General features: G+C 40.7%; 1 protein-coding gene across 2 annotated transcripts in view; it reads right to left on the reverse strand.

Moving 5' to 3' along the window:
- sphkap (SPHK1 interactor, AKAP domain containing) overlaps nucleotides 1-25728 on the reverse strand; it is a 79375-nt gene that overhangs the window by 29956 nt on the left and 23691 nt on the right. Inside the window, exons 1-3 of one of the 2 annotated variants that reach the window (XM_084718055.1) lie at nucleotides 16307-16636; nucleotides 11465-11567; nucleotides 8956-9066 (exon numbers count right to left, since the gene is read on the reverse strand). In XM_084718055.1, coding sequence (XP_084574181.1) covers nucleotides 8956-9066; nucleotides 11465-11548 — 195 coding nt within the window. In that variant the 5' untranslated portion in view covers nucleotides 11549-11567; nucleotides 16307-16636. Of the gene's footprint in view, nucleotides 1-8955; nucleotides 9067-11464; nucleotides 11568-16306; nucleotides 16637-25728 lie in introns of those variants that run through there. The other variant, XM_084718054.1, reaches the window with a different exon arrangement.

Here is a 25728-nt window from a genome sequence, read left to right on the forward strand (position 1 = left end):
TGCTCTTCTGATTCATAAAACAAACTGTGTTTTCGCATAATCTGTTAATTGCAGACCACACTCGGACTCGTTTGATCAATCGTCAAAAGGTCTAATAAACACTTCAGTTTCAAAAGTTTTGAATTTTCAGGCAATTATTTAACATGTCAAGCTTTACAGGGCTGATAACCTATATTACCTGTAATTTCACAGAATAACTTATTTTACCTGTAGGTATTTAGATGACGGCTACAACTTCTGAGCAAGTAAATCTCATTTTTAGAGCACAACCCTGCACCGAAGACTGTACTGTAGTTTCTCATAATGTCAGGTGGACAGTCTAAAGTAAAAGGAGAGGTTTAGGTTGGGTTCAGGTTTAGAAGAAAAAGGTTTGTCTTCCTGCTCTGCTCCTGCTGTAAGTCAGCACTTCTGCCACAGCTGATGGCATATTTATTCTGTTCTGCCTCTCTCCAGGCCGAGAAGGGACAGGTCGGGACACGACACACTACCTGAGCGTGAAGTGTTTGAATCCGGTGATGAATGGATCACTCTCCTCCACGGACTACAGGTTTGGAGCCGGAAGACAGATGACGAGACGAGTGGACACTGTTTTTTCTGCATTTGAAAAATTTGGCACATATTCTTTCTAGCATGAAGTCTAATTCTAGACAGAAGGAATATCAGAGTTTTGCTCTCCCCCATTTGATTTTAAGTATATATGCAAATTTTAGTAGAGTTGTGGGGGTTTTTTTAGCGTATTTTATTACTGGATTGTTTCTTTTTCTATTCCTCATCTATTTTCTTCAAGTGCATAGAAGGATCAATGAAAGGAAATACAAAATGTAAATCAGATGCAAAAGGATTAGGTAACTATTTGCCTTGCAAAGAGAATGTAAAATATAAGGTACCATCTCCGTCTTCAAAATGCTCACCCTGTCAGATCTCTCAGGGGTGTGATGGAATTCAGTGTGACTATCACAGCAACATGACACTTCTCTGTGACTTCATGCATTAAAACATGAGTGAGTGATCAAAGGTGACAACATGATGCAGCAAGAGGTGGGTGATTGAACAAAACACAGAAAAAATCCACAGCTTTTTCTTTCATTTATCTCACAGTTTTTGGCTTTCTGCACTCCCTACTTTAAACCGTTATTGAACATATACACGCTGATTTGTTTTCCCTCTCAAACAAAGATTTCATAGAAATTGTGATTTGCTGGACTTATTTGAGTTGATCTGGATGTCAAGGTTCATCAAGAACAGATCTCTAAAAGGGATAGTTCGGATGATTTGAAAGGTTGTATGAGGTATTTATCATTAGTCGGTGTATTATCTACAGTAGATGGCGTTGGTATGTCCCCAGTTTGAAGAAGCAGCACTGAAGCTCAGCAGTGAACTGTTGTGGACAGGGTCAGCAACAAAAGGTATTTTATTTTATTAAAGCTAAAGAAGTCAAGTCAGCAGAAAGAAAACAATCAAATTCTTCTCCTCATTACCCCACAGTCTTTCTGTATCACTCTCCACTGACAGAGCAGCTCGTGTTTGTTTGCGGTTTCGTGGCGACTCCTCTCATTCTGTTTGGATCAGCCTTTGCTGTCTCACCCTCATCTCTTTCACTTTTCCCCCTTATGTTTTCCACGCTCTGCTTTCCCTCTGCCTCCCTGTACAGTTCAGGCCAGGACAGAAGAATTTATTTCTCACACAGTGTCATCAATCGTAAGCTCCCGTTTGATTGATTGGCCAAGTAAAAAACCACGGAGAGGCCGAACAGAGAACCGAGAGTCAGAGGAGCAATCTGTCACGTCAAAGTCCGAGAGTGATGCTCCTGGAGGACGGGCCGCATCTGTTCCCACTTGCATTAAAGTTCCCTGTGATTCATGGGAAACAGACACGGAGCACAGAAAACAAACGACCATTGTCTCGTTTAAACAAAAACTATGAAGATGAAGCTGCTTTGTTTTTACATTTCACAAAAGAACAATGAAGATAAAACTGTCCGCATAATCCCAAACTCAGGTAGGAGCCCGGCCAGGAGCGGCCTGCTCTGCGGAGACAAGGACAGCACAAGTGATGTCTTTGTTTTCAAGTTGGCAGCCGTCACAAATTGCATTTCAAGTGAAAAAATGATGAGGAGGAAGAGTCATGGTGCAATGCATAAATCTACTTCACAGGACTCTACTGAACGATCAGTGGGGCCTGTTAGGCTGATGTATCGACCGTCCGCCACTAAACTTTCATGAATGAGTACTGTGTTTCCATATTAGTGTGAGCTGTATGAAACACAAAACAATTCTGTAAAAACCTCTGATAAAGCTGAGACACAGTTATGTGCATCTTGTACCAGATAATACAGCTGGTGTCTGAGGTTTCAGGAACATTCAATTCAGCATGCAGCTGCTCATACTTGCATACTTACTGAAGTTCACACTTACTTAAGTGCGACATGAGTGTGAGAGAACGGTACTCTTTGCTAAATTACTGCCATTCCTGTTACCTTGGTAATGATTATCAAACGCTTAAGGCATATTTGAGGGAGGAGTATGTGGGAAAAAAACGCCAAAACACTGTGTTTCTGACATTTATTCTGCATAAAACAGGCCAGCGACAGTCTATGACACAGGAATAAAAAAAAAAAATAAAGAGTAACTCTTGTTCAAGTAATGGCTGCGTGGGGAAGAAGTAAGGAAGTTTTAATGGCATCCTTCAGACGAGGCTCAAAAACCTTGGTATAGTCATTTGCTGTGTCATTTATGATTCTTGATTCTCCCATTAAACAGTGCTCCACAAACTTTTTAAAATAATATTCCCCCTTTGAAATACTTGAAAAGCCAAGTATCACTTGACCAGCGCACATAATTTTTGGTGAGATGCACCGATTACAATTTCCGATTTCTTTTATGGGTCTCATCCTCTGTTTCTGATTTTCAGTCTTTTTCTAAGATCTATAATCAACATAATACATAAACGCTTTTATAACTTTTCTTCAATGTAAAAATAAATTGGACGTTCTTAATAAAAACACAGAGTATTAAATACTTACATTTACTCCAAAAGTGACAGATGTGGTGAAACATTTTGCTGTGGTAAACCTTTGCAGTGAGAAAAACGTAAGTAGACGTTAAACGCGTCAAAATAAGTAAATGTTTTAGGAGATGCTTCAACACCGGTTGTTTATTCTTCAGCCAGAACAGGAGGTGAGATTTTAACAGCAGTCTGCTGCTGGCTAACATTAACCTGAAGCCCTAGAAAATTTACTGTTGTTCGGCATCATTGTCAGCTGCTCAGCTGCTCTGTCTCCTTCTGGACTGCGTCTTCTGTTTATCCTGTTCTTGGAATCTGCTGCTAATGCTGACTTCACGCAGGCGTGTGTCTGAGTGTGTGGGGCTGTGACCAGCACTGTTGTGGCTGTGACGTTACTGTATGTGTTGCTGCATGACATGACTATCGTGTGGTGTGTGTGTGAATTTGGCCAGGACAGAATCAGATATGTGATGCTGACCGGCCGGTCCTGGGTCAAGAACGGTCACACTGAAACCCAGACAGTTACAGTGTCTGGCCTGTGGACCGCTGCTTTCCTAGTTTTTGGAAGAAAAAAATATGTATAAAGTATGTACAAGGTAAATCCCATCAGCATATATTCTTCCCAGTACCGACAGTATTCTGATGACTCTGTTTTTACTTTATCTTTACTTCTTTCCTCACTTTTTGAACTGTATTAATGCTGCATTCAAATCTTCCCACTCACAATGAGTGTGATTGCATTACTTTCCTTTTCTGTGAGGTTTACAGCAGTTGACCATTTCCAGCAGGTAACAATCACATTAAAAATAGTTATACTGAATATAAAATGTGGTTTAATTGAACTTCCATTTACACTTTTGATTGAGCTTATTATAGCACAATTATTTTAGTAATTATGAACAACTGATATATTTTTTTTATATTAACATTTAAAAAACATCTCACATTCCCCCTGCAAAGTACCCCTTGGTTTTAATATCTCCATTTGAGAAGCACTGCAGTAAAACATTTACTGTGCTATGAACAGAGAGACCCGTGGAAGTAAAGTGGCACTAAAATGAGATGCTAACAGCTCTGTAAGGCTGTATGTGGCTTTAATGTTGGCTGAAAATGCTAAAATCAACTTGTCAACACCCTCATAATGAGAATGCTAACATGCTGATGTTTAGCAGGTATAATGTTCATGTATCATGTTCACCGTCCAAGATTAGCGTGTTAGCATGCTAACATTTGCAAATTAGCACTAAACACAAAGTGCAGCTGAGACTGATGGAAAATTGATTAGCTTTACAGGTATTGGTCAGAAACCAAAATATTGGACAAACTGAAATTTTGACCTGATGATAGTGCTACATTAAAAGTTACGTGACCATTAAACAATTCATCCTGAGGGGACCATGAATGTACCAAATTCCATGGCAACCCATCCAGGAGCAGTTGATAGTTAGAGCCACCTCTACAGCGAACCTTTCACTCTTTAGAGAAACTGGTTATCGCCGGTTGTTTCAGCATCTCTCAGCGAGATGATTTTTAGGGACTAGACTTCATCCACGTCTGTGAGACAGAATGTGCTGCTCTTGCAATTAAACCTGCATCACTAAGTGGAGGCTCTGATAAGTGAGGTGTAGGTCGTGGCTCAAAGATAGTGCTGCTCAGAGTCTGGAGGTATAATTTCAGAAATAGAGGAAAAGAAGGAAGCGTAGCAGGTATTTTGCAGCTAAAGGTGACAAAATTGATTTCACCCCTGAGGGGATGAAATTCAGATTTATCATTAGGCTGTCACTGGAGTGTGGGTGAATACGTCTTTTATTTTGATAAACTACATTTCAGATGATGTTTTAGTGAGATCAGATAAGGTATTTCTTTAAAAGTGCAATATACAACATTCAGCCTCATTAGATGCAAAGAACTATTTGCTAAGCAAAGATATATTGGAATAATGGCGTCCTGAGCAGACAATGACGACATACTTCCTCTGTGTGTGCTGTAATCAGAGCGCCTCTGTTTTTCTGGACTAGCCATGTGTGTGTGTTAGTGCATGTGAGCATGCCTGTTGGTGCATGTGAGTCCCTCTCTGCATCCATTCTTAGCACATGTGAGTCCCTTCCTGTCCACCCAGCATCTGTTTTCAACCTCTCAACTCTTTTGCCTAGTTTTACAGTTTGATGTGAGTTTTGGGAGCCTCCGTTTCCATGCAGAGCGCAAAATGGCTGGTTACAATCTTTCTCCTATTACACCTAAACAGTACACTAAAATAGGTTTCTGGAAACATTTTAGGCAAGAAATAGACAGTTTCATCTGAGTTTTGTAAGCTGTGTGTTCAGATACTGCTGTCTTTTCCCCCCAGCTTTATTGAGCAAACAATGCATATATTTGCTTTGGTCTGCAACCTCTACTGACAGTGAAAGTCACTTGCAGCACCTTTAATGATGCCTACTTATAGTTGGGTTTTCGAACTAAGTGTCAGCTTTCATTTAAAAAAAATGCTGGGCTTGCAGCATTATTTTATTTAGAGTGTTGTTGGTGCAGTTTATATAAATATGTGCCTGTAGTAAAACTGAATTTACAAGCTTTAAAAATCAAATGCCTGTCGTGTCGTCCCTCCCAACCACAGAACGCCTTTGAGGCACTGACAGATGTAAATCCTGAGTGCAATACATGCTTGACTTGCAATTTCAAATGAATGAGTGATCAAAGGTGACACATCAGAATTGGGTGACAGAGAGGATTAGGCATGTGCGTCCTCTATGGCTAAAAGCCTTTTTCTTTTTTTTGCTTTCTGTCTCGATGTCTTTTGTAAAGTCCCACGTCCTTGCCTGAACGACCAACAATGTCCTTAGTTATTATTCAAACACACACTGTGTCCACAAAATCCTCGCTACACATCAAATTCTACAAAAGTCGTTTAGGAGAAATATAAATGAGTAATTTGTGTTGACAATTATCCTCCTTCCTTCTATTTCTAACGTCATTTCACATGTTTTTAAAAGCCAATTATTGTATTTTATCATCAGTCATTTGCCACTACTCAAAATCTAACACACGCCTTATAACTGTAACTGTGACACATGACAACATCAACAGAAAGGAAACACCACATGATGCCATGATTAAAAAACTATATATAGCAACTTAATGGTTTGGTTGCCACCAGCTCAATAGTTAGAATCATAAAATTTGATTAGCAGATGTGAAAAAGTGTGCCTCTCCATGTCAGCTCAAATAACAATCATAATTATGCCATGGTGTTTCAAGATTTCTATTTCTGCCATATCTGTCCCAGCATGCACTGAACAGAAGACAAGGAGAGCCTGAAACTGCCTCATTAACAACCACTCAAAATGTACCAAACAAACAAAGGGTACAGTTGTCTAGTTTTCCTGTTGTTAGCGAAAACCGAAGTTTTGTTGACATGCCTGGACTGACGCCGTCATGTCGACAGTTCAGGAAGCAGAAAGTAGAGCAGGCGGAGGATTTAAGTCTAACAAGAGTGCAGCTCTACTAATCCAAGGAGAAATCCCAGAGAGTTTGTGTAACAGCAGAGATGAACACTCTGTGATAGCTTTCTTATTTGCAGTCACAGAGTGTGATAAAATCAACACAACAGAGATGCATTTACTCTCCAAAACCATCCCTCTTTAATAAACTGCCTGCTGAGACTAAATGGAGCTTTTAACAATCCTCCTGAAGAATGAAATAGCAAAGCTAATATCATCTACTCAAAGAAAATTGGCTGGTATACTAAGCAGCAAAGTTATTATGAGGAATTATAGTCTGTTTGTAGATGCAACAATAAATGTACTTTTCAAACTCATTTCAAGAATGCAAAATACAAGAGAGATCGTCCTTTCGTTCACAGAACACGTGTCTCAGTGAGCGCACAAATTCAGTCCCAGCAACATCAGAAGTAACTTTTTTGAAAAAGAAATAATTAATTTCATCTAGGGTTGGTAACGTTGAAGAAACAAGAAAGAGTAAGCTAGATTTTGAAAGTACCCAGCCCTAAAAAAAACCCTATCCCCTCCCTCCAAGGTCACTCCCCCAAAACACATGAACGCACACCAACAACCTCATGTCTTATTCACATGAAAGGAAACATCAGGAGTGTCACGATTCTCCAGATTTATGGTTTTTAAAGTCACACTTTGATCCGATTTTTTCAATTTTTCTTTTTTTTCCCCATTTGTTATGCCATTTTCAGACTATTGAGTCTTGATTTGTAACAGATCATTGGTTTTATGCTCTGTCAACCATCTTTGATTCAATTCTTGAAACTGAAAGCTAAATTCAATTTATTTCCAATTTAATATTGAAATTGTGACACCTCTACCAAACATTATCATAATGAATGTGAACAACATAAACAATGAACATGTCTATTGTTAGTACTTACAGCTGTCAAACTAGAGTGTTAGTATTGTTAAATTCTGGCTGCTCTGTCTGTCATTCTTGTGTGACTCCTGTCAGCCCGGCCTGTGGAAGACTGCGGTCATGTGCAGTGAGTGAGTGGGCAGACAGGTCAGGTAGCCATCAGGCCCGTGACAACCACAGAGAGTTTGATTAATTGATTGTTCTTGGAATGTAAAGAGAGTTTCAGCAAAACTAACAAAAATCCTTACTCACTCTAGCTTTAAGGCGAGGAGAAGATATTTCCCTTCCATCAAACTCATGAGACAGATGCTTAAAGAATAAGTTCATACCAGGACAAAAAGCAGTGGTTCACTGCCCTCTATGGTTGAAACTCTACCACAGTTATTCAGGTATATTTTCTCATACCATCAACCTGTATGCATACAAACAGCAGTTAGAAAAGAGTGTATTTCCTTTAAAATATTATATTGGTCAAATATTGGTCAAACACAAATTTGAACAAATCTCAATTCTGACAATTGTCTCAAAATGCTGTTTTCTCACTTCAGCTAGTTGGGAAATCTGTTTCTGCTATAGTATTGTCACTTGTGTAAAAAAAATCTCTTGACAGCATGAATTGCATGCTAATGGAGTAGGAATGTTACCGGTACCGGTACCGGTACCAGAAATGCCTCTGATACTGCCTGAAAAGCTGGGTCGGGATGTCGGTGAGAATGCGAGTGCATGCATCGCTCCAATATCATGCAACTTATAAGCCCCAAAACAGGACCCTGCTGTTTTACAGGAACATCCCTTATGCTGATTTTTTGGTGGCTGTGAAACATGAAAGGCCCTGCCTAAAGCTAGTGTTTGGTTTGTCTGTTCTGGGCTACTGTAGAAACACGGACGAGCAGCATGGCGGACTCTCTGGGAGAGGACCTTGTAAACCTCTGAAGATAAAGGGATCATTCTAAGGTAACAAAAACACATCAATTCCTATTTTCCAGGACTCTTCGACCAACAAGTACTGATAAATCTTACACAATGGACCTTTAATGCACTGTTATCAGATTGGTGCTCTGCATCAGTCGATGCACAAACCTCAGGTGGCAGAATCTGTATGAGGAAGGAATAAATAGTAGTGGAAAATCTCTACAGTGGAGTGAAAAGATCTTGAAAAGTGTTTCTCAGGAAAAGATAAAGAAGAACAGTATCTGACAGTTGCACTACCTAGTTCTGCAAGCGCATCCACTGCTTTAGCCTAAATCAAGTCTCAGCACATAAGAAGTGACACACGAGCCATTAAAAACAAGAACTGTCTACTAAACAGAAGCCAGGGAGCAGTAGCAACTGCTAAAACGCTTTTTTTTTTCGCAATGTGCATGTCCATAAGCCACTCAGAGGGAGCAGGTTGAAGACAGGGCGGTTTTTTAGATGTCATCTCACATCACTTCTGCTTTAAAATTGGAGCCGTTACTTCGCTGTCATTTGAGGCCCAAAGACGTGCCTCCTGCAGCTTTAAAACTCCACAGAGAGATGACTTGGTCCATCTTTGTTGCCAAAGGGGTGCGTGTGTTTCATCATCCACAGTATGCTACTCACCACGGTGCAGCTGCCCTCCGTGTCGTCGTCCAGCAGGCCCAGCCGGCACAGAGATTTCTCGTTCCTCAGCCAGTACTCCGACGAGTCCAGCACACTGTTGCTGCACAGCACCTGCAGCACACAGACAAACCCTGCTCAGGTAAAGTGGCAGCACTGACATCACACCTTGTAGAGACACACACAGAGCATATGAGTCACTCACACTCACTTTCATCTGCCACTCTGTGTGTTTTCCCCCTCAGTTGGGATCAACTGACCTTTCTCCAGCACCTTTATTTCAGGATAAGTGTCCATGGCACATAATCAATAATCTGTCAGCTAACCAGACACTACACAGTATATACAGGAGTTATTGTATCCTCCCTGGAGGGACATTTTAATGAAGGTTTTATGGTCAGAGCTACAGTCAGAGCTGCCTTTGTCAATGCCTTTGTCCTACTGACCGATATACCCTTTTGTCATCTATTGACTTTGCTGTTTTGATAGCCACCTTACATAGCCAGACCTCCAGACCCATCTCCACAGTGCTGTGTCAGTGTGGGAAATAGGTCAGTGGGTTTTTTGATAGGCTAGATGTTTGAAATAAGGTCTGTGGTTAACACAATTTGAGGAGATCTTCATGTTTTGTTCTATGAGATAAAATACGTCAGTAAATACCCCACTCATGAATTTTAAAGGTTTTACATGTCTTTCAAAAGGTGGTTGCTAACAAGTGACTCAACAAATTGTGTAGGTATCATAAACTTCTGTTTGCCACAAAGGGAACCAGAGTGATGCTAACCTCTCTACTTGTATGCTACTTCTTTAAACCAATCAAAATCATCTTGAACGGTGCCAAGCTCACAATGCAGCGACAGTACGCCTGCAAAATACTGTCAGGGGATAACTTGTTTTGGTGGAACATTGACATGTGGTGAGGTGAGCCCTGGCATCAAAATAGCTAAATGACAACAAAAGAAAAGCTAACAGCTGCTAGCTTGTTTCCATTTGTACCATTAGCGACCAGCTTAGGATAACTGGCCATTTTCAGCATGGAAGTTCCTATCTTGGAGGTTGTTGTTGTTTTTGAAAACAGTAACTCTAGGTGACCAATTAACCTTTTTCACAGCAGCTAGAGAGGTTCAGTCCCTCCCCTTCCAGTGTACCCCACTACTGTATAAACGGTAGTCTGTGGCGAGAGACTGGTATTTTTTTTTTATTTGAACTGTGCCACATATTACAAGCATCATGTTTGTTAATTTAAAAGATTATTTTTCACTATTCACGAAAGTCGCTGTTTCTCACTGGTTTGTTGTAGTTCAGTTTAGTTTTGTCTGAAAAGCATTCGCGACCGCAACACTTTCACAGAATAACTTGTCGCTCCACCTGAGTGATTGGCCACGTCTCCCCACCTACCCGCTCGCTTCCCACTGAAAAAGAATCATGAGGTGCGTCAGTCACTCCCCCTCCAAAAAGCCCATTAATATCATTGGAAACACCTGTGTTTACCATGTTATTTCATGTTAAAATGGCTGCTGTGAAAAAGGTCTGTGGCAGGTTTATCTCGACAGTCTACATTCGCTGAGTCAGACTAATGACCACCCAGAGACAATGCTAATTTATTTACAAGGGTGAAATTGAAGATCCCCTTGATGCCTATCACAGTGCAAGAGTTTGACCATATGGTATATTTATATTTATCTCTAAAAGAAATAGAAAAAAAACATTTCAAACAGTTTGCACCAGAATTGCACAGCAGGTAAAAGATTAAAATAACATGCTATAAATAAATAAATGTTATGCAATTCCTTTGACATATGATATCACGCATGTGTTGTTAAATCTCACTGTGTATTTTTAGTGACAAATCATGGCCCCTCATGTTTCCACCCCCAGGAATAGGCCATCTGTGCAGGCCCTCAGCCAGGTAAAGGTGACGTTGTCTCAGCTGATCTCACCGAGAGCGTCCGTATCAAAGGCTGCTGCCGCAGGTCAGCGGAGCACGAGGCCCAATTATAAGAAAGACATCACCTTGTGTCTCTACAGGACACTCGAGTGGAAGTCAGTTTAGATCATGAGCGCTAGGATAATTAGGAGTCCACCTGCACGTACACATACAAGTGAGGGACACACACACACAAACAGAGCTACACACACTTTGAAAGGAAATTCAATCTAGCCTCCACCTCAGCCCACTGATCTGGACTATTTCCCCTCCTGTCTCTCCGGTGCTGGGAGATGATAAATCTACTGGGCTGACCCGAGGGCCCGGCTGCTCCTTTTATTGCACAACCCCTGGGTGTCACCGGCACCCCCGGAGGAGGAAATGAAAATCTCTCACACTGCTGGAAACACACAAACAGATAATGGGGGGGAGACAGATATGATGGACAGGTGCACAGGCACACGAACGGAGAAAAAAAGACGTGGTTGACAAGCGGTCGTACAGCAAAAACAGACAGAGGGACACACAGGTAGGCGTTTACTTCCATCCCAACACAAACACGACAGACGGCTCTGGGTTTTTTACCTTCTTGCAGGCGCTGATGGACGAAGCCACAGTGCTCTCTGTGGTGCCACCCCCAACCTCGACAGACTCTGAGCCTTCAAACATGGCAGACGACTGGAAGTTACTGCAAGGCAAAAAGGGCACGGAGTTGACTTTGTCAGAGCAAGTTCTTGTCAAACACACAACACCTCTCTCTTTATATTAAAAAAAAAAGTCTAAGGACGGTTTTGACTGGAGCAGCCCATTGCCTGTCACATTTGCTCATACAGTACAGCCGAGGCACGCTTCCAACAAATCAAGTAGCTATTGTCGGGCAGGAGCTGAATATTTAGATTTTTCACCTTGATCATTCCCAGTCTCACAAGACGGGTCAGGACAGTTATTAATGCCCCAGTTTGTACTTAAAAAAAATGCACCACTTTGCAGAACCAAGGTGACATCTTCCATCTTTTATCGAAGAGTGCGAAGAGTTTTAGGTGTCGGTCTGCAGATGTCAAGACCTTTTTATCACATTATTATTCATGAGAAAACCAAGGCGCCTGCAAAAAAGTTTCTTCAGGGATTTCTGTGATGTCTTTTTTCTCTGCATGAGGGCAAAGCCAGCTGAATGTTGGATCCATTATTGAACTGCAGCTTTTTGCAGAAGAAAGTGTGATCAAGAGACCCTGTAGCCGGTCCCCAGTTACCAGTGAGCCACACCTGGGATTTCAACGTTGTTCAACTGGTTGATTCTAAATCTGAACATCTAAGACCTCTTTTCACCTTCTTTTCAACCAGATAACATGCAGTTTCACACAAATTTGTATAGTCATTCTGATAAAATATTCAGTTGTAGGTTGAAACAGAGACAAAATTGATGAGTGTGAAGGTATTTCTTCAGTCATATTTCACTGGTAGGTGGAATGTAGTTTACATGAAGCTATAATGTCTACACATTTAATGTTTCATATAAAATGTCAGGAATACAAACTATACAGGCTGTGTGCTGCCAACAAGAAGCTTCCAGGACATCATAATGGGAGATGTTCTTAATGACAATAAGAAAATTGCACTTCTTGTACAAGTGCTTCAGCGTATTTTAAACAACTTTGACTTCTCCAGGATAGATCAGACATTTTGACCTTTTTTCTTAAAATGATGAATGATGAATTGATTATCGAAATAGTTGGCAATTAATTTAATAATCAATGAAATAATCGATTAATTACAGCTCTAGTATAAAGAGCAACAAAGAAGCTTAGGTGCATAACAACATGTGGTGAATGAGCGGGTTGAACATAAGACTCTCACCCAGGCGACTGTGGTTTGAGTCAAGTCTGTGGCAAAGGAAAAATTTTCTGCCTTTTGAAAGAGAGAAATTTCAATGTAGCTTCTTAGTTGGGGTCCAAAATGATCATAGACTGTTACTTAGACTTTGCAGGGGATGACAAACATCACTGATGCAAATCCTGGTGAAATATGGTCTACATGTTAATGCTCAATCAACACCGGTAAAAGAAATGTCAACTGTTTCAAACCAGTTCTGAACATCTTTTCATCAGTGACCGATGTCTTTTCAATGCAGAAATGCTCACTGGGATGATCAGTGTGAAGGCATTTCTCCAAAGTCATATTTCACTGGTATGTGAAATGTAGTCCACATGAAGAGGCAATGTCAGCGCAGTTCATGCTCCATGATATTGTAATGGGGTAAGTTCTAAGGCATGTGCGATTACTTATTAATATTTGTTAGAGCTTCAATTACTCTGATGATACATCGGGATGTAGCATAAAGAGCGACAAAGAATACTAAATGAACAGGAAGCCGTGGCAGATGAGCAGGTTAAACACGAGAGTTACATCTAGGCAACTGGGGTTCAGCTTCTGTGTACAGTCATTTTTAAGGCCGCCCCCTGATAGTCAACTATATCGTTAGTTCTTGATAAGAGTCTTAGTCGCCCACGTTTTCATTTTTCCATATATCACAGAAGGAAAAAAAAAACACCTCAAACTCAATTCGGGAGCTGCACTTTTTCATTAAGCCAGGCGGATCCTTGCAACACAGACCTTTTCTCTGGTATCACTGAAGTTACCAGCGCACCGCTGCTAACTGTGCTGTAGCAGCTATTGGCTAGTAGTCGTCAGACTTGGACACGGCCTCAGAGAGCAACAGAGGCCAGTTTGATGACCAGGGATACAGCACCTGAGGTGATTTATCCTTACAGCAACTCCGACTGAGAATCTGACTCCAGGGACGATAAAGACATGGTGGGTTCAGGTGGGACGGGTTCAGGCTTGGTCAAGAGGTGTGAAGTGGTTGAGGAGCAAGTTTGTAGCAAATTAATGTTTAAATATACACCATCTATAGTACTGATGAGTCAGCAAAAGTGGAAGTTATTTATTCCCATATTTTGAAGAATGATGTTATATTGTGTTGAAATAATTAAAATATGTTCAGTCTCCTTGCTGGTTGTTGAAAATATATATTTAAATAATGAAATTAATATCATACATGTGCAGTAGCTAGGCAAATAATGGCTTTAACTAACGACTGCTAGCTGACTAAGTACATCTTTAGTCTGAGGCAGCCATAACAATTTTTTTGGTGGGAGCATTCAACTGAGAAATTTGGATGTAATTTCTTAATGAAGGTCCAAAGTGAAGACAGGCTGTTATTTGCAAATTGTAGAGGATGAAAAATGCCACTGCTGCAAATCCTGGTCAAATTTGGTCTAAATATGAAAGTTGACTCAACGCCTCCAAATAGTTGATGAAAGAACTTTCACTTTTGAACCAATTCTAAACATCTTTTCACCGGTGAGCAACACAAAAATTCTGGGGTGTTTAGTGTGAAGGCATTTCTTCAAAGTCACTGATGGGTGGAATGCAGTCTACATAAAGACATAATGTCAATGCATTTAATGTTCCGTATAAAATGTCATAAACACAAACTATACAGGCTGCTGCCAACAAGAAACTTCCAGGACATTGTAATGGGAGAAGACAATCAACTTCTTCAAACAGTTGGTGACACAACTTTCAGTTTTGAACCAAGTCTGAACATCTTTTCACTGGTGAGTACATTTGGAAAAATGCTCACTGGGAAGTACCACAAACCTACTGTACGCAAGGAAGTGATAAACTGTCACTGCCAAATCATGAAATTTTACTCAGACAGCAATGGAGGATTATAGCAGAGCAAACGGGGAAACACAACATGTGACCTTCATTTGGTGCATGAGACAAAATTCTTCAACAAACTGTAGTAATGATGCTGTCTGTCAGACTAAAGTGAGCCAAAACACAACATAGCAAACTCAAAAATCCCAGGAAGGCGTCATTATCCTCCGAGCATGCTTTCACTGAGATAAGCCAAATCGAAGCTTATCTGGAATGGCATTAATGAGGATCAATTTGGAAAATAAAGAGGCTGGGGATGCATATTTAAATAGGAGCAGCTGTTTTTTCCCCCTGTAATCCACATATTTCAAAGCAAATTAAAAGCATTTCGTTCTGAAAGCCCCGAGGGGATCATACAACTGGATCTATTTGCAGTTAATGAACATGCCTGATGTAAATAATTGTGTCACTGGAAAGTGAGTTTATGGCTGGACATGCTGGGAAAAAAAAAAGAAAAAAAGATGATGTACTGGAGATAAGTGGATATGATGTGCTTTAAATAGGCGGCTGTATCTGCAAGGCACACATCAAAACAACCATCCAACACTCACACACACAGGCAGTGAGTCTGCAGTGAATATGTTGGATGCGTGCAGAAAATTGGAAGCGAGGGACACTGTAAAAAATCAAAAGTGAACAACACTGTAAAAAAAAAAGAAAGAAAGAAAAAAATGCGTGGTGTTTATGCAAATGATGAGTGATTTTCACAGAGAATTTTAAGAGGAGCAGCGGGAAACATTCGTCACGCTCGGCCTGATTTCTAATCTTTGAGTTTAACGACCTCCCCATCACGACCCGGCGATGATTGACAGGTCGGTGCGCTCCCGTGCTGCGGGGCCCCCAGGTACCCCAGCAGACGTCAGCCTGAAGTGAGGACACAATTAACCCCTGAAATGTCTGCCTTTCAAGGACAGCCCCCTGTAATCTACTGTGGAAGCTTGTGCGGTGGAGGATTTCGACTGGATGCCACTTCACTGGCGCAGAAACACACAACTTTTTGGTTGCATTTCTCTGCTTTTCAAGTCGTGAAACTGCACAGAATAATCAGTGTGGCGAGTTTAGATCCTGAGGACTACAGAAACCTTTAATTTCTAATCAGCTCTATTTTTGACAAGTACCCTTCAGGAAAAACAGTCCGAACACTGAAGTTTATTCATGAACCCAATTAAAGTGTGAAAATCCAACATTTCTATTGTAAACGTGCCCACTTTCCTTTATTGCCTCAGTGAGGCCAGGCGAGCTGAAACATCTTGTTTACTGCACAAACAGTACTGGCAGTCTGCTGTGAAAGAGGCTTTACTGCATCACTCTGCGTGGATTTTTTTTTGTGCGCTTTTCCAACACTGAACACAAACTGACACACTTTGCACTGTCGGAAACAAACATAAAAAACACTGCGCTTTGATTCAATACAGCCTATATATATGTATGGTGCACTGGCAACTCACAGTCACGCTTTGGGTGGTTTTTTCAAAAATATATCTAAAATACCACATTTTAAAATGGTGTTAAAAATATCACAGTAAATATTGTGGGAAATAGTGTAACGCCACAGATGCAATTAAACACTATAAAGTAGATGTTCACCACTGAATATCTGATATATTCTACAATTTAAGAGCCCATAGAGACATTATGCTCATTTAGTGCGCCTATGCTCATCGACATTTATTCTTTACCCCGGGATAATAAGCAGTCTCTTACCTCAGCGATTTCAGAAGGCACTTTGCGTCTGCCAATCTGTCAAAAATAGCCAAACTGTCCTCCACCTCTGTAATTATCTCCTCTGTGGGGGTAGGGGGACAGGGAGAGGTACAGCGGAGCGCCTAGACGCGTAATTGTCCCCGGGACACTCTCCGGTCCAGATGCGCATCCCCGGCCGAGCACTGAAGGAATCCCAGACTGCTTCACTTCACCGTGACTGTAGGAGGACTGTGATGAACTGAGCCCCGCGGTATCAGCAGCAGCAGCAGCAGCAGCAGCACTACTCCACCGCTTGCCCTGCGCGTCTGTCCGCCAAGTGCCGAGTGCAGCGCAGCAGCTCCGCATGGATCAAACGAAACGAGCTGCACGACGCAGGCACGGGCATGGATATGGGCAGTGCGCGCGCATGTCGCCGCACGCGCAAGTGTACAAACAGACGCACGCGCACACGTACGTAGTTGTTTTGTTACCAGTACAGCACATATGAACCGTTAAATCCAGTATGTGTTAAATATGAACTGAGGGCTAATTGATGTATTGATCACGTGTATGTCAGATGCTTCAACAACATCACAGACAGCGACAGTGGTGAAACAAGGAAGTAATACAAGCTGCATACAGTAAATAAATGTCTCCTTTACAACTGAAAGACATGATTGTTTTCAGTAACATGATCTGTAAAGATGAGCGCAAACCTTTGACAAACTCTTATGTGAATTTCACTTCCATTGTTTGTTCTGTCACTCAGGTAGCTGCTCCACCTCTAGTCTCAACACAAGGTAAGTGCAGCAGATTTTATGGTCGACCGGCTTTTTTCCTCTCAACAAGCAACCAGAAACCAACATCCATGAGCAAACGGTTGTTTTCCATCAAAGCAAAACCAGACCGACCAGCTGAGAGTGACTGAGGTCTTCACACACTGGAACATGATCATATGTACACAACTTTAATGTTGTAGCAGTGGACACTTGAGGTCTAGCAGTTAGAACAACATCTGATCATACAATAATATTTCATTTTCAACATAACACAAGAAATTAGGACACATTTTAGACTACAATGCTTTAAAGGTCCAGTGTTTAAGATTTATGGGGATTTACTGGCAGTGTTTTCATTCCCTTAGGATGAGCTGTTGATATCTGCTGAGGGAGCGGAACTGCCATGTCACCGTTGTTTCTACAGTAGCCCACAATGGACAAGACAAACACTGGCTGTAGATACGTCCATTTGCATTTTTCACGGGTTTCGCAGCCACTGCAGATTCTTTTACACACTTGGAAAGGAAGGGTGAGATGAGGTGTTTGCAATCTGCAAACTCATGCCACTAAATACATTGGTCCTTCAGTCTTGGTTATTAGAGAATTTATTTGTGGACAAACGATGTAATGGCATCTTTGTTTCTACATCACTGCAGTTTCTGTTACTTACCAGCTGACACACACCAATATGATTTAATCTGTGATACGATAAAATTGGCTGATACCCGTCATGCTGACATCTTTATGGGGCTTTAGTTGTTAGTATTTTTCGTATTCACTTATAACTGCTTTTTTTTTCTGGCATCTAATATGACAAGTTACGTGTTGTGAGGAATTGCCTATTTACACATCCAGCACGGAGCAACACTGGCATTCATTTGGAGGCGTGTTTCAAGCAACATCCACCCTCTTTTAGCTCTGTTTTTGGTCTCCACCAACCCCTGAGATAAATACCTGGCTCCTTCATTGCTTAATTCTCCACCTTGTCTGTTCTGCACTTTTTATTAGCTTTCTTACCATTTGCTGCCAGTTGAGTCTGGAAAAAGGGTTGATGAGAGCTCTGAGAATGAACTAAACTTGGCTGAAAGACACTAATGTACTAAAGCACACGGCTGAGGGGAACAACTTTCTTGGCAATGACTCTGACAATCACGTGTCACGCGTTTTTTGTTTTTTTTTTTCATAAAATTGCCACTTCAGAGTTATATGTCATCTTTTTTGTATTGTTAAAATTAACTCAGTAAACTAATGATCCAAGTTTTTGTCAGTTTTCTGTGTAAAACTGTCACTATAGAAGACATGACCTTTAAAGGTTAATTCTGATATTTTTAAACTTGGACCCTATTTTGACATATTTCACGTTTTATGTGACTTTGTTGTTTTTACACGAGTCCAGACTAACACTTCAAAATACTAAAGTCACACAATAAAGCAAACGATCTAGCTGATTGTGGCAGTGGTAGATCAACATCTCCTGTTAGGTAAAATTACAGTTTTTTGTCAAAAGAGTTTAGTAGCTTTGAATGGAGCGATGTAACAACTTCGGTTCCCCGTTGAAAAGGGCTGTCTGAAAACCTCAGTATCTGTATGGAGCCTTTCCATAATGTCAGACACTTAGAGCAACAGTCTGAGCCTGTTACTGGCAAAAACAAGAACTTTTATGGTCATACTTGGACACATTTGCCCCTAAGAATTATGTTGCAACCATTATAGTCCATTTCCACAGCTGCCAGCTGAGGCAATCTCCTGAGCGAGGCAAGGCGAAGCAAGTTTATTTATGTGGCACCATTCAGACACAAGGTAATTCAACGTGCTTTACAGAAGCATAGAAATACATTAAAATAAAACTTTAAAAGAAGATCAAGACCAATTCCAAAACTTGTACTGTAACTATTAGTCATTTAAACCCCAAAATATGTTGGAGATTTAAGTATCAGCACACAAAGAATTAATAACTTGCATAATGACAACCTCATAATTCATAAAAGATATCTTAAAAGAAGCTGCATAGATAATTTGACTGGCACCCCTGTGAGCTCTGATGGCCAGTGTCAAATAAAAAGAAATAAAAAAAAAAAACACAAACACACATCAGATACCAATGGCCACTTAAGACAACCATCATATCCGTCAACTTAGCAGCCATAAAAGAACCTTGAGAGTAATATCTACGTTCTCTGTAGATGATGGTTAGGGTAAAATATCCCTCCTTGGTCCATTAGGGAGGTCACCAAATAATCAGGAGGGGGTAAAAGGAGCCGTGACCTTCAATTCTCTATTATCCCACTGAGACTGAGTCGGGGCAATAAAGTGGTGGGCAGGGACTGAAGAAAATGGTGGATGTTCAGGAGAGCACAGAGAAAGCAGGGGTCCTGATGAGATCGGTGTGTACCGCATGTGTGTGTGAGAAAGAGAGACATTATGCTTTTGTGGGTTCGTACGATGGCCAAAGTGTACGTCTTCACTCCGCTGAAAGGATCATTTCTGCCAAAGGAAATGTTTATTTTCAGCGTGCCCTCTACCTGAAAGAAGATAGATTTTTACATGCTGTTATCAGATACCATGTTATTTCGCTCCCTCTAGATGCCATTTGCTTTCATTCAACAGTTCAACAATATCAAAACTCAATTTCTGTGATGGCTAACCCACAGGGAACACATTCTGCGTGTTTACAAAGCACTTTCAAGGCCTCACCTATCAAACTATGAGACATTTAAATGAAATACCTTTCCCATTCATATATATTTGAGCATTTTGAATTAATAAACACATTCACAAAGTCCTCACTCAGTATATGAATCTGACTAGCTCAGCCGGTTTCACCCAAATCTCTCATTACAGGTTCTGATATAAATAGGAGAAGTCTTGCATTAGCCAGCATTTTTCACCAGCTCTTAATGTCCTGTGTGGATATGCACCGTACCATCTAATTTCATGCTCCTCAGCTGAGGGGGAAACAGTTTTTCCAGCTGAATATTTTCTATAAAATGATTACAATGAGGTGCTAAGGAAGCAAAATGCATTCTTAGACCCATTTTGACATTTTAAAAACATAAAAGTGTGACACCCACACAGCTACAGGTTATTACACCAAAGCAAACGAACAAAGAGTAACTGAAATCAAACTATCAGCGAGGAGAAAGGAAGCTTCAGACACACCACAGCTAGAGCAATCGTTTAAGCACAAACAACTAATACTATATGTAATAAACTGAAGCATCCACATTTTCAATTTCTCAGAAGCCACTTCAAGTCTGAAGACCCTTTTCAGATGAACTGAATAGTATGCCATCACCCTCCATCACTCTCCTTTACTCTCTATACAAACGTAAAGACTAAAACCACCAGAACGATGTTGTCGCCTTATGTAAGGCGTCGTTCAAAACCCACTGACAATACAACGGCAAATGTAAGAGAACAAAAAGATTCTGAATATATATTTTCATTTTTATTACTGCAATACTTGTAACATTTTAAACTAGGAGAGGTCACTCAGTACAGTGCAGATTCCCGTCAGGCAACAGATGGTGAAACACCTACTGCAATGCCACCACAACTGCCAGACCCAACCAGCTGAGAATTTCAAAGTCCTGCCAACATTAACATGACCCCCCCACACGTTATCTCTAGCTGAAACAAGATTTCAAACTGAAGCAGTCATTGATCACTTGCAGCCCCTTGCAACCATTTAAGAAGAGAGAGAAGTCAGCTCTCAATGGTCATATAAAACAGAGCAGTCAAAAAATAGAATTACTGCATTGCAGTGGGTTTTTTGGCAAAATGGAAGTAATCACTATAAATGTGTGCATGCTGTCTTCATTTAGCAAGTATTTTTACAGAGAACTGATAAAGAACTGAACATTATATCACAGTGAAGATGACATTTGATGTAAAATGACATTATCTCATTTGTGTGTTATTTTGTCAGAATTAGTGTAAGAATTCTTAAAATGTGTTTAGTGAAGTCACCGTGACCTTTGAACAGTTCATCCTTGAGCTCCAATGAATGCCTGAACCAAGTTTGAGGAAATTCTAAGATATCGCCTTCAAGAGAACAGGACAAACATGAGTTCACTATGATCCTGACCTTTGACCGACTGGTCATTCATTTAAGTTTGAAGAAATTCCCTCAAGACGCTCTTGAGATATCGTGTTTGCAAGAATGGGACGACCTGTCACTGCGGTCACTGGCATGGAGCAATAAGGTTTTTCAAAAATTCAGTAGTATTTGAGATTAGCTGCAGACGAACTTCAAGTCTGTTTATCACTCATGCACTCAACCATGCGCACATGCATGACCACAGGAAATCACACAATCCCCTGGAAATAATAATAATATTTTAGTATTTTTCTTCATCTTATCTCCAATTTGCTGAGGCCTCCTCGTGGCCTCCGCTCTGAAAGTCATGGCAGTTAAGAATTGTGTGTGTATGTGACAGGGCACACATCCTAAATACAAAAACGTGCCAAATGTTTTACATTATATATGGAAAATAATGTGTTTTGATGAGACAGTTGAACAGACAGTTAAGAAAAAATAAATACACCATATCCACACTATCACACGTGATACAGTACAGTTATGGACAGGTTAATCTGTGATGTTAGTGGTTAAAATTTTTTATCAGGTAACTAGTAACTTCTGAAGAATTGTGTGTATGAAACAGGAGAGAATATTCAAGTATGAATGTATTTTGGTTTTGGCAGAACAGAAACTCCCACATCATCTCTCAGATTTTCCCGTTTGCTTGTGTGCATGAGTGACCCAACTAGAGTATCATCACAATCCCCTTTATCACCTGCGCCGTCTAAATATTGATGTAGGATCAGAGTTAAGAACATGAACTATAGCAGCATCACCACAATTTTTTTCCTGGGAAGATGTGCTGAGTTTTATGCTGTTGTACAGATTTGTATTTTTGCAGCCTACAGTGCTGGATTAGCACTATTAATCGCCACAACCAATAAGAAATATATTGTATAAACATTAGATGTATGATGATAAAGTAGAATTGTACAAAATACAAACATGTTTCTGCATTTAATTTCTTTTATTTAATTTTAGATGGAGGTGCTTAGTGTATATAGCTTAGCTTTTAACTGATTTTGTTCATTGTTCAAAGTACACAATGTACACTTAACAGCTCATAGTTCATTCTCAAATTAAACTGCTCAGCATATTCAGTATCTGACGGGGCTAAATTGATTGTGATTGTTACAAAAGCTCATGTGATGTATTCTGCAGTATATGTACAGTTGTTATTCCCTGCTGAATGTACTGACTGAGCATTGCTATTTTTATGCAATTATTAAGTAAGCAACTGAGCCACTGAGGATAATTTTGTGGACGTGCATCCAGACACAAATAGAAAGGAGACTGACATCAGCCACTTTTTGAAGAGACTGGTCTGCTGCGCTGAGGTGTGTCAGTAGTAGGTAGGGTTTGAACTTCTCTCTAGAGGTTTCTTTTGCCATTCTTTACAACAGCTTCAGCAGCCTGTGCATTTTCAAAGTGTAACATCATGAATGCAATGTTTTTCCACACAGATTTTGACTGTAAAGATACTATCTGATGTAAATATCTTCAGCTGAAAATCAGGGTTACGCTGGAACTCCGCCATCACTCTCTCCTCGACTGTTGTCATAAGCACAAAGTCTGCTTCAGCAGAACACATAAAAAACCTCCACTTTTTTAGAAGACACCTTCAAATGTTATCTCAGAATTTGAAACCAGGGCTGCTAAATCAATGGGGTGGCTGCTCACATGAAGCAATCAAAGCTGTCATCGCCAGCAGTGACCACAGACCTAACCAGCCCAAAAAACAGAGACTGCACAACCTTCGTAAAATACTGTCACTCCTGCAGGAAGAAGAGCACAAAGCAGTCTTAAACCAAACTGATACTTTCAGCCAAGCATGTGAGGGTCTGCTGGGGTCCACTTGACTTGTCACTCGTCAACAAATGTGGGGCATTCCAGTTCAAATGAGGCAATGCCATGCGCAGACGGAGTGAGGTGACCCTTTCCACTCGTCCAGTGGATTTCTCTCTTAAGCACAGCGTCTTGCATTCAGCTATCACCTCCAAATGTGGTCTGGGTAATCTGATCACATTCTTTTCCAAATGGGAAAAGCATTTTTCCTTATCTAGACTGGCTTTGTGTGTCCATCACACATCACCAGCCTATTTGCATGAGTTGCTGTGGTAACAACATAGGCATCAGCATCTACAGATATTGGTGATGCAGTTTTCCAACACAGAAACATGAGATCCATCTCCTCATCCTCCAAGCAACTGCGTTGTCAAGTCGTGGTGCGGTTCTCAGCTGCTCTGATGCGCCTCCATCACTCTAGATTTTACACCACTCTTGTGTGTCACATTGTGAGTGACACAAAAGACACTTTTTGAGCAGCCATGAGCAGCTTGACTGAGACACATTTGTAGAAATCTGATTAGAATCACATTTCAAACCACCTTCAAATGTGACTTGGATTGCAAAAAATGCTTTTCATGAGTTTTTTGTAGTCCAGACTTTCTTAAAATAATGTGGATGTGGCAAAAATAGATTTGGGCTGGCTGTCTGAACAAGATCTTAAAGCCAGGTGTCAATGGGGTCACAATGTAACGTCACTACTAACAGTTATAAATTACAGATCAGCAGACCTATAGACAGCCTACAAACTGTCCCCCCATACGACTTCTCCAGGCCTTTATTTCAAATAGATGTAAGATTATGCTGACAGCTCTGAGTGTTGTAGATGCATTTAGCATTGAGGCTCAGCATGCAGGGTGCTGATGGTTTTAAAAGATTTCAACATTAAATCATTCCAGCTAGAGATTGCAGGGCTCCATACTGGTTAGAAACTGTTTTAAACAGTCGCATAGCAACAGCAAGTCAGTTTTTGTATTTTTCTAAGGAGCCAACAGGCGGATAATAAAAAAAAAACAAACAAAGTAACAGCTAACCAGGAAGAAACACAACATAAACTGTTGTCCATGAAGCTGCGTAGATGTTGAATACACAACACCAACAAGAGCCCAACTTCCCTGATGTTTAGTCTCACACACACACACACACACACACACACACACACTAAATATGATGCTCCCTTATTTTCCTTCAGTGTTTCCCCCCCTTTTGCTCTTCACACCACTTCCTCTCCTTATCTTGTCCTCCTCTTCCTCCTTACTCAATTCTCTTTTTTCTTCACTGCCTCTTTCTTCTTCTTCTTCTTCTTCTTCTTTTTCATCATCCTCTCTGTCGCCCTCCACACATCTTAATCCAAAGGCTTTTCGGGGGGGGGGGGGACTAATCCATTGCACACGTTCTTAAAATAAAAGATGGAAGGACAACTAAAGTGGAGATGAAAGCATGGACTGCTCTCATCAGTAGAGAGGAGACATCTGAGGGAGAAGCTGGAGTACAGGCTCACTCTCGCTGTCAAAAACTCTGTCTCACTGGGGCTATTTTTAATGTAGGTACTGACTACAAAACAGAAGCACGTCACGTCAGAGGAAGAACGTGAGGAAGAGGAGAAGATACAACGATGAATGTGAGCGGTTGTGATGTGAAAAGATAATTATAGAACATCAGGAGTGCAAAGGGTCAACCCTGTCCTGGGGGATCTGTGAGTTCAGAGGGAAGTGAGTCAGTAAATAAGTAAACAGGTTTTGTCAAAATGAAGTGAAACCAGCTTGTAATTCTGCCAGCAGTTCATGTGTGGAGTTTCTGTAGCTCTGCTTTGATGTCGACATCACAACAGTTCAGACACCATAGTCAACTCAGAAAAAACAAACAGACATGGCTCACATTTTTACACATACTAGCAAAGATGGGCAGTATATTCTGATGACATCTTATCAATAAACTAGTAGACTAATTACAATAGGACATGTTTTTATAATAGTTTCGATTATTTTAAGGGTTTATGTGCAATAGTTAGTGTATTACCTACAGTAAATGCCAGTTGACACATCCTCAGTTTGGAGAAGCAGCAGGGGTCCTGGTGTAGGAAGCAAAGCAATATACTGCTGTGGACAGGGTCAGCAACAAAAGGTATTTTAGCCGCTTAAAAAAAAAACATCACTCTCTCCAAACCAACCAAACTCCATAAGCGAAACTGCTAATTTTACCACCCAGAACATGAGAGATGCTGATCTTCCGCTGCCTTGATCGGTTACTTTGTGTTGTTGTGTGACTTCAGTGAATCTGAACTATCCCTTTAAAGCACTGAAGTCACACCAGAACGCAAACAAACTAACTGATAGACGCAACGATAAACGAGCAACTCCTGCATTCTGCGAGGTAAAAACGACTGATTTTGCTTCTGGGGTTTGGTTGGTTTTGAGAGAGTGATATTGAGCTTATATAACGGCAGTTTCCTGTCAGAGAAGACTTTCTGATGGCAAAGTAAAACTGTGAAAAATGTTGAAATATAGTGTACACTTAAAGTGATATTGATAATTAAGCCCCTCTCTGCTTCTCTTAACTGAGGGTGTACCGTCCACCATCTACTGAAGGTAATTTACTAATAGGTGGAGTTTTTAATGATAAACTATTGATAAGTACTTCATACAACCCCACATCAAAGAACCCAAACTATTCCTTTAAAGGTGTGGAAGTTAGAAATGGTTGATTGTTAAGTCTTATTCCTAGGTTGTGAAATA

Source organism: Lutjanus erythropterus, chromosome 4, assembly GCF_056507025.1.
Source record: "Lutjanus erythropterus isolate fLutEry1 chromosome 4, fLutEry1.hap2, whole genome shotgun sequence".
NCBI lineage: Eukaryota > Metazoa > Chordata > Actinopteri > Lutjaniformes > Lutjanidae > Lutjanus > Lutjanus erythropterus.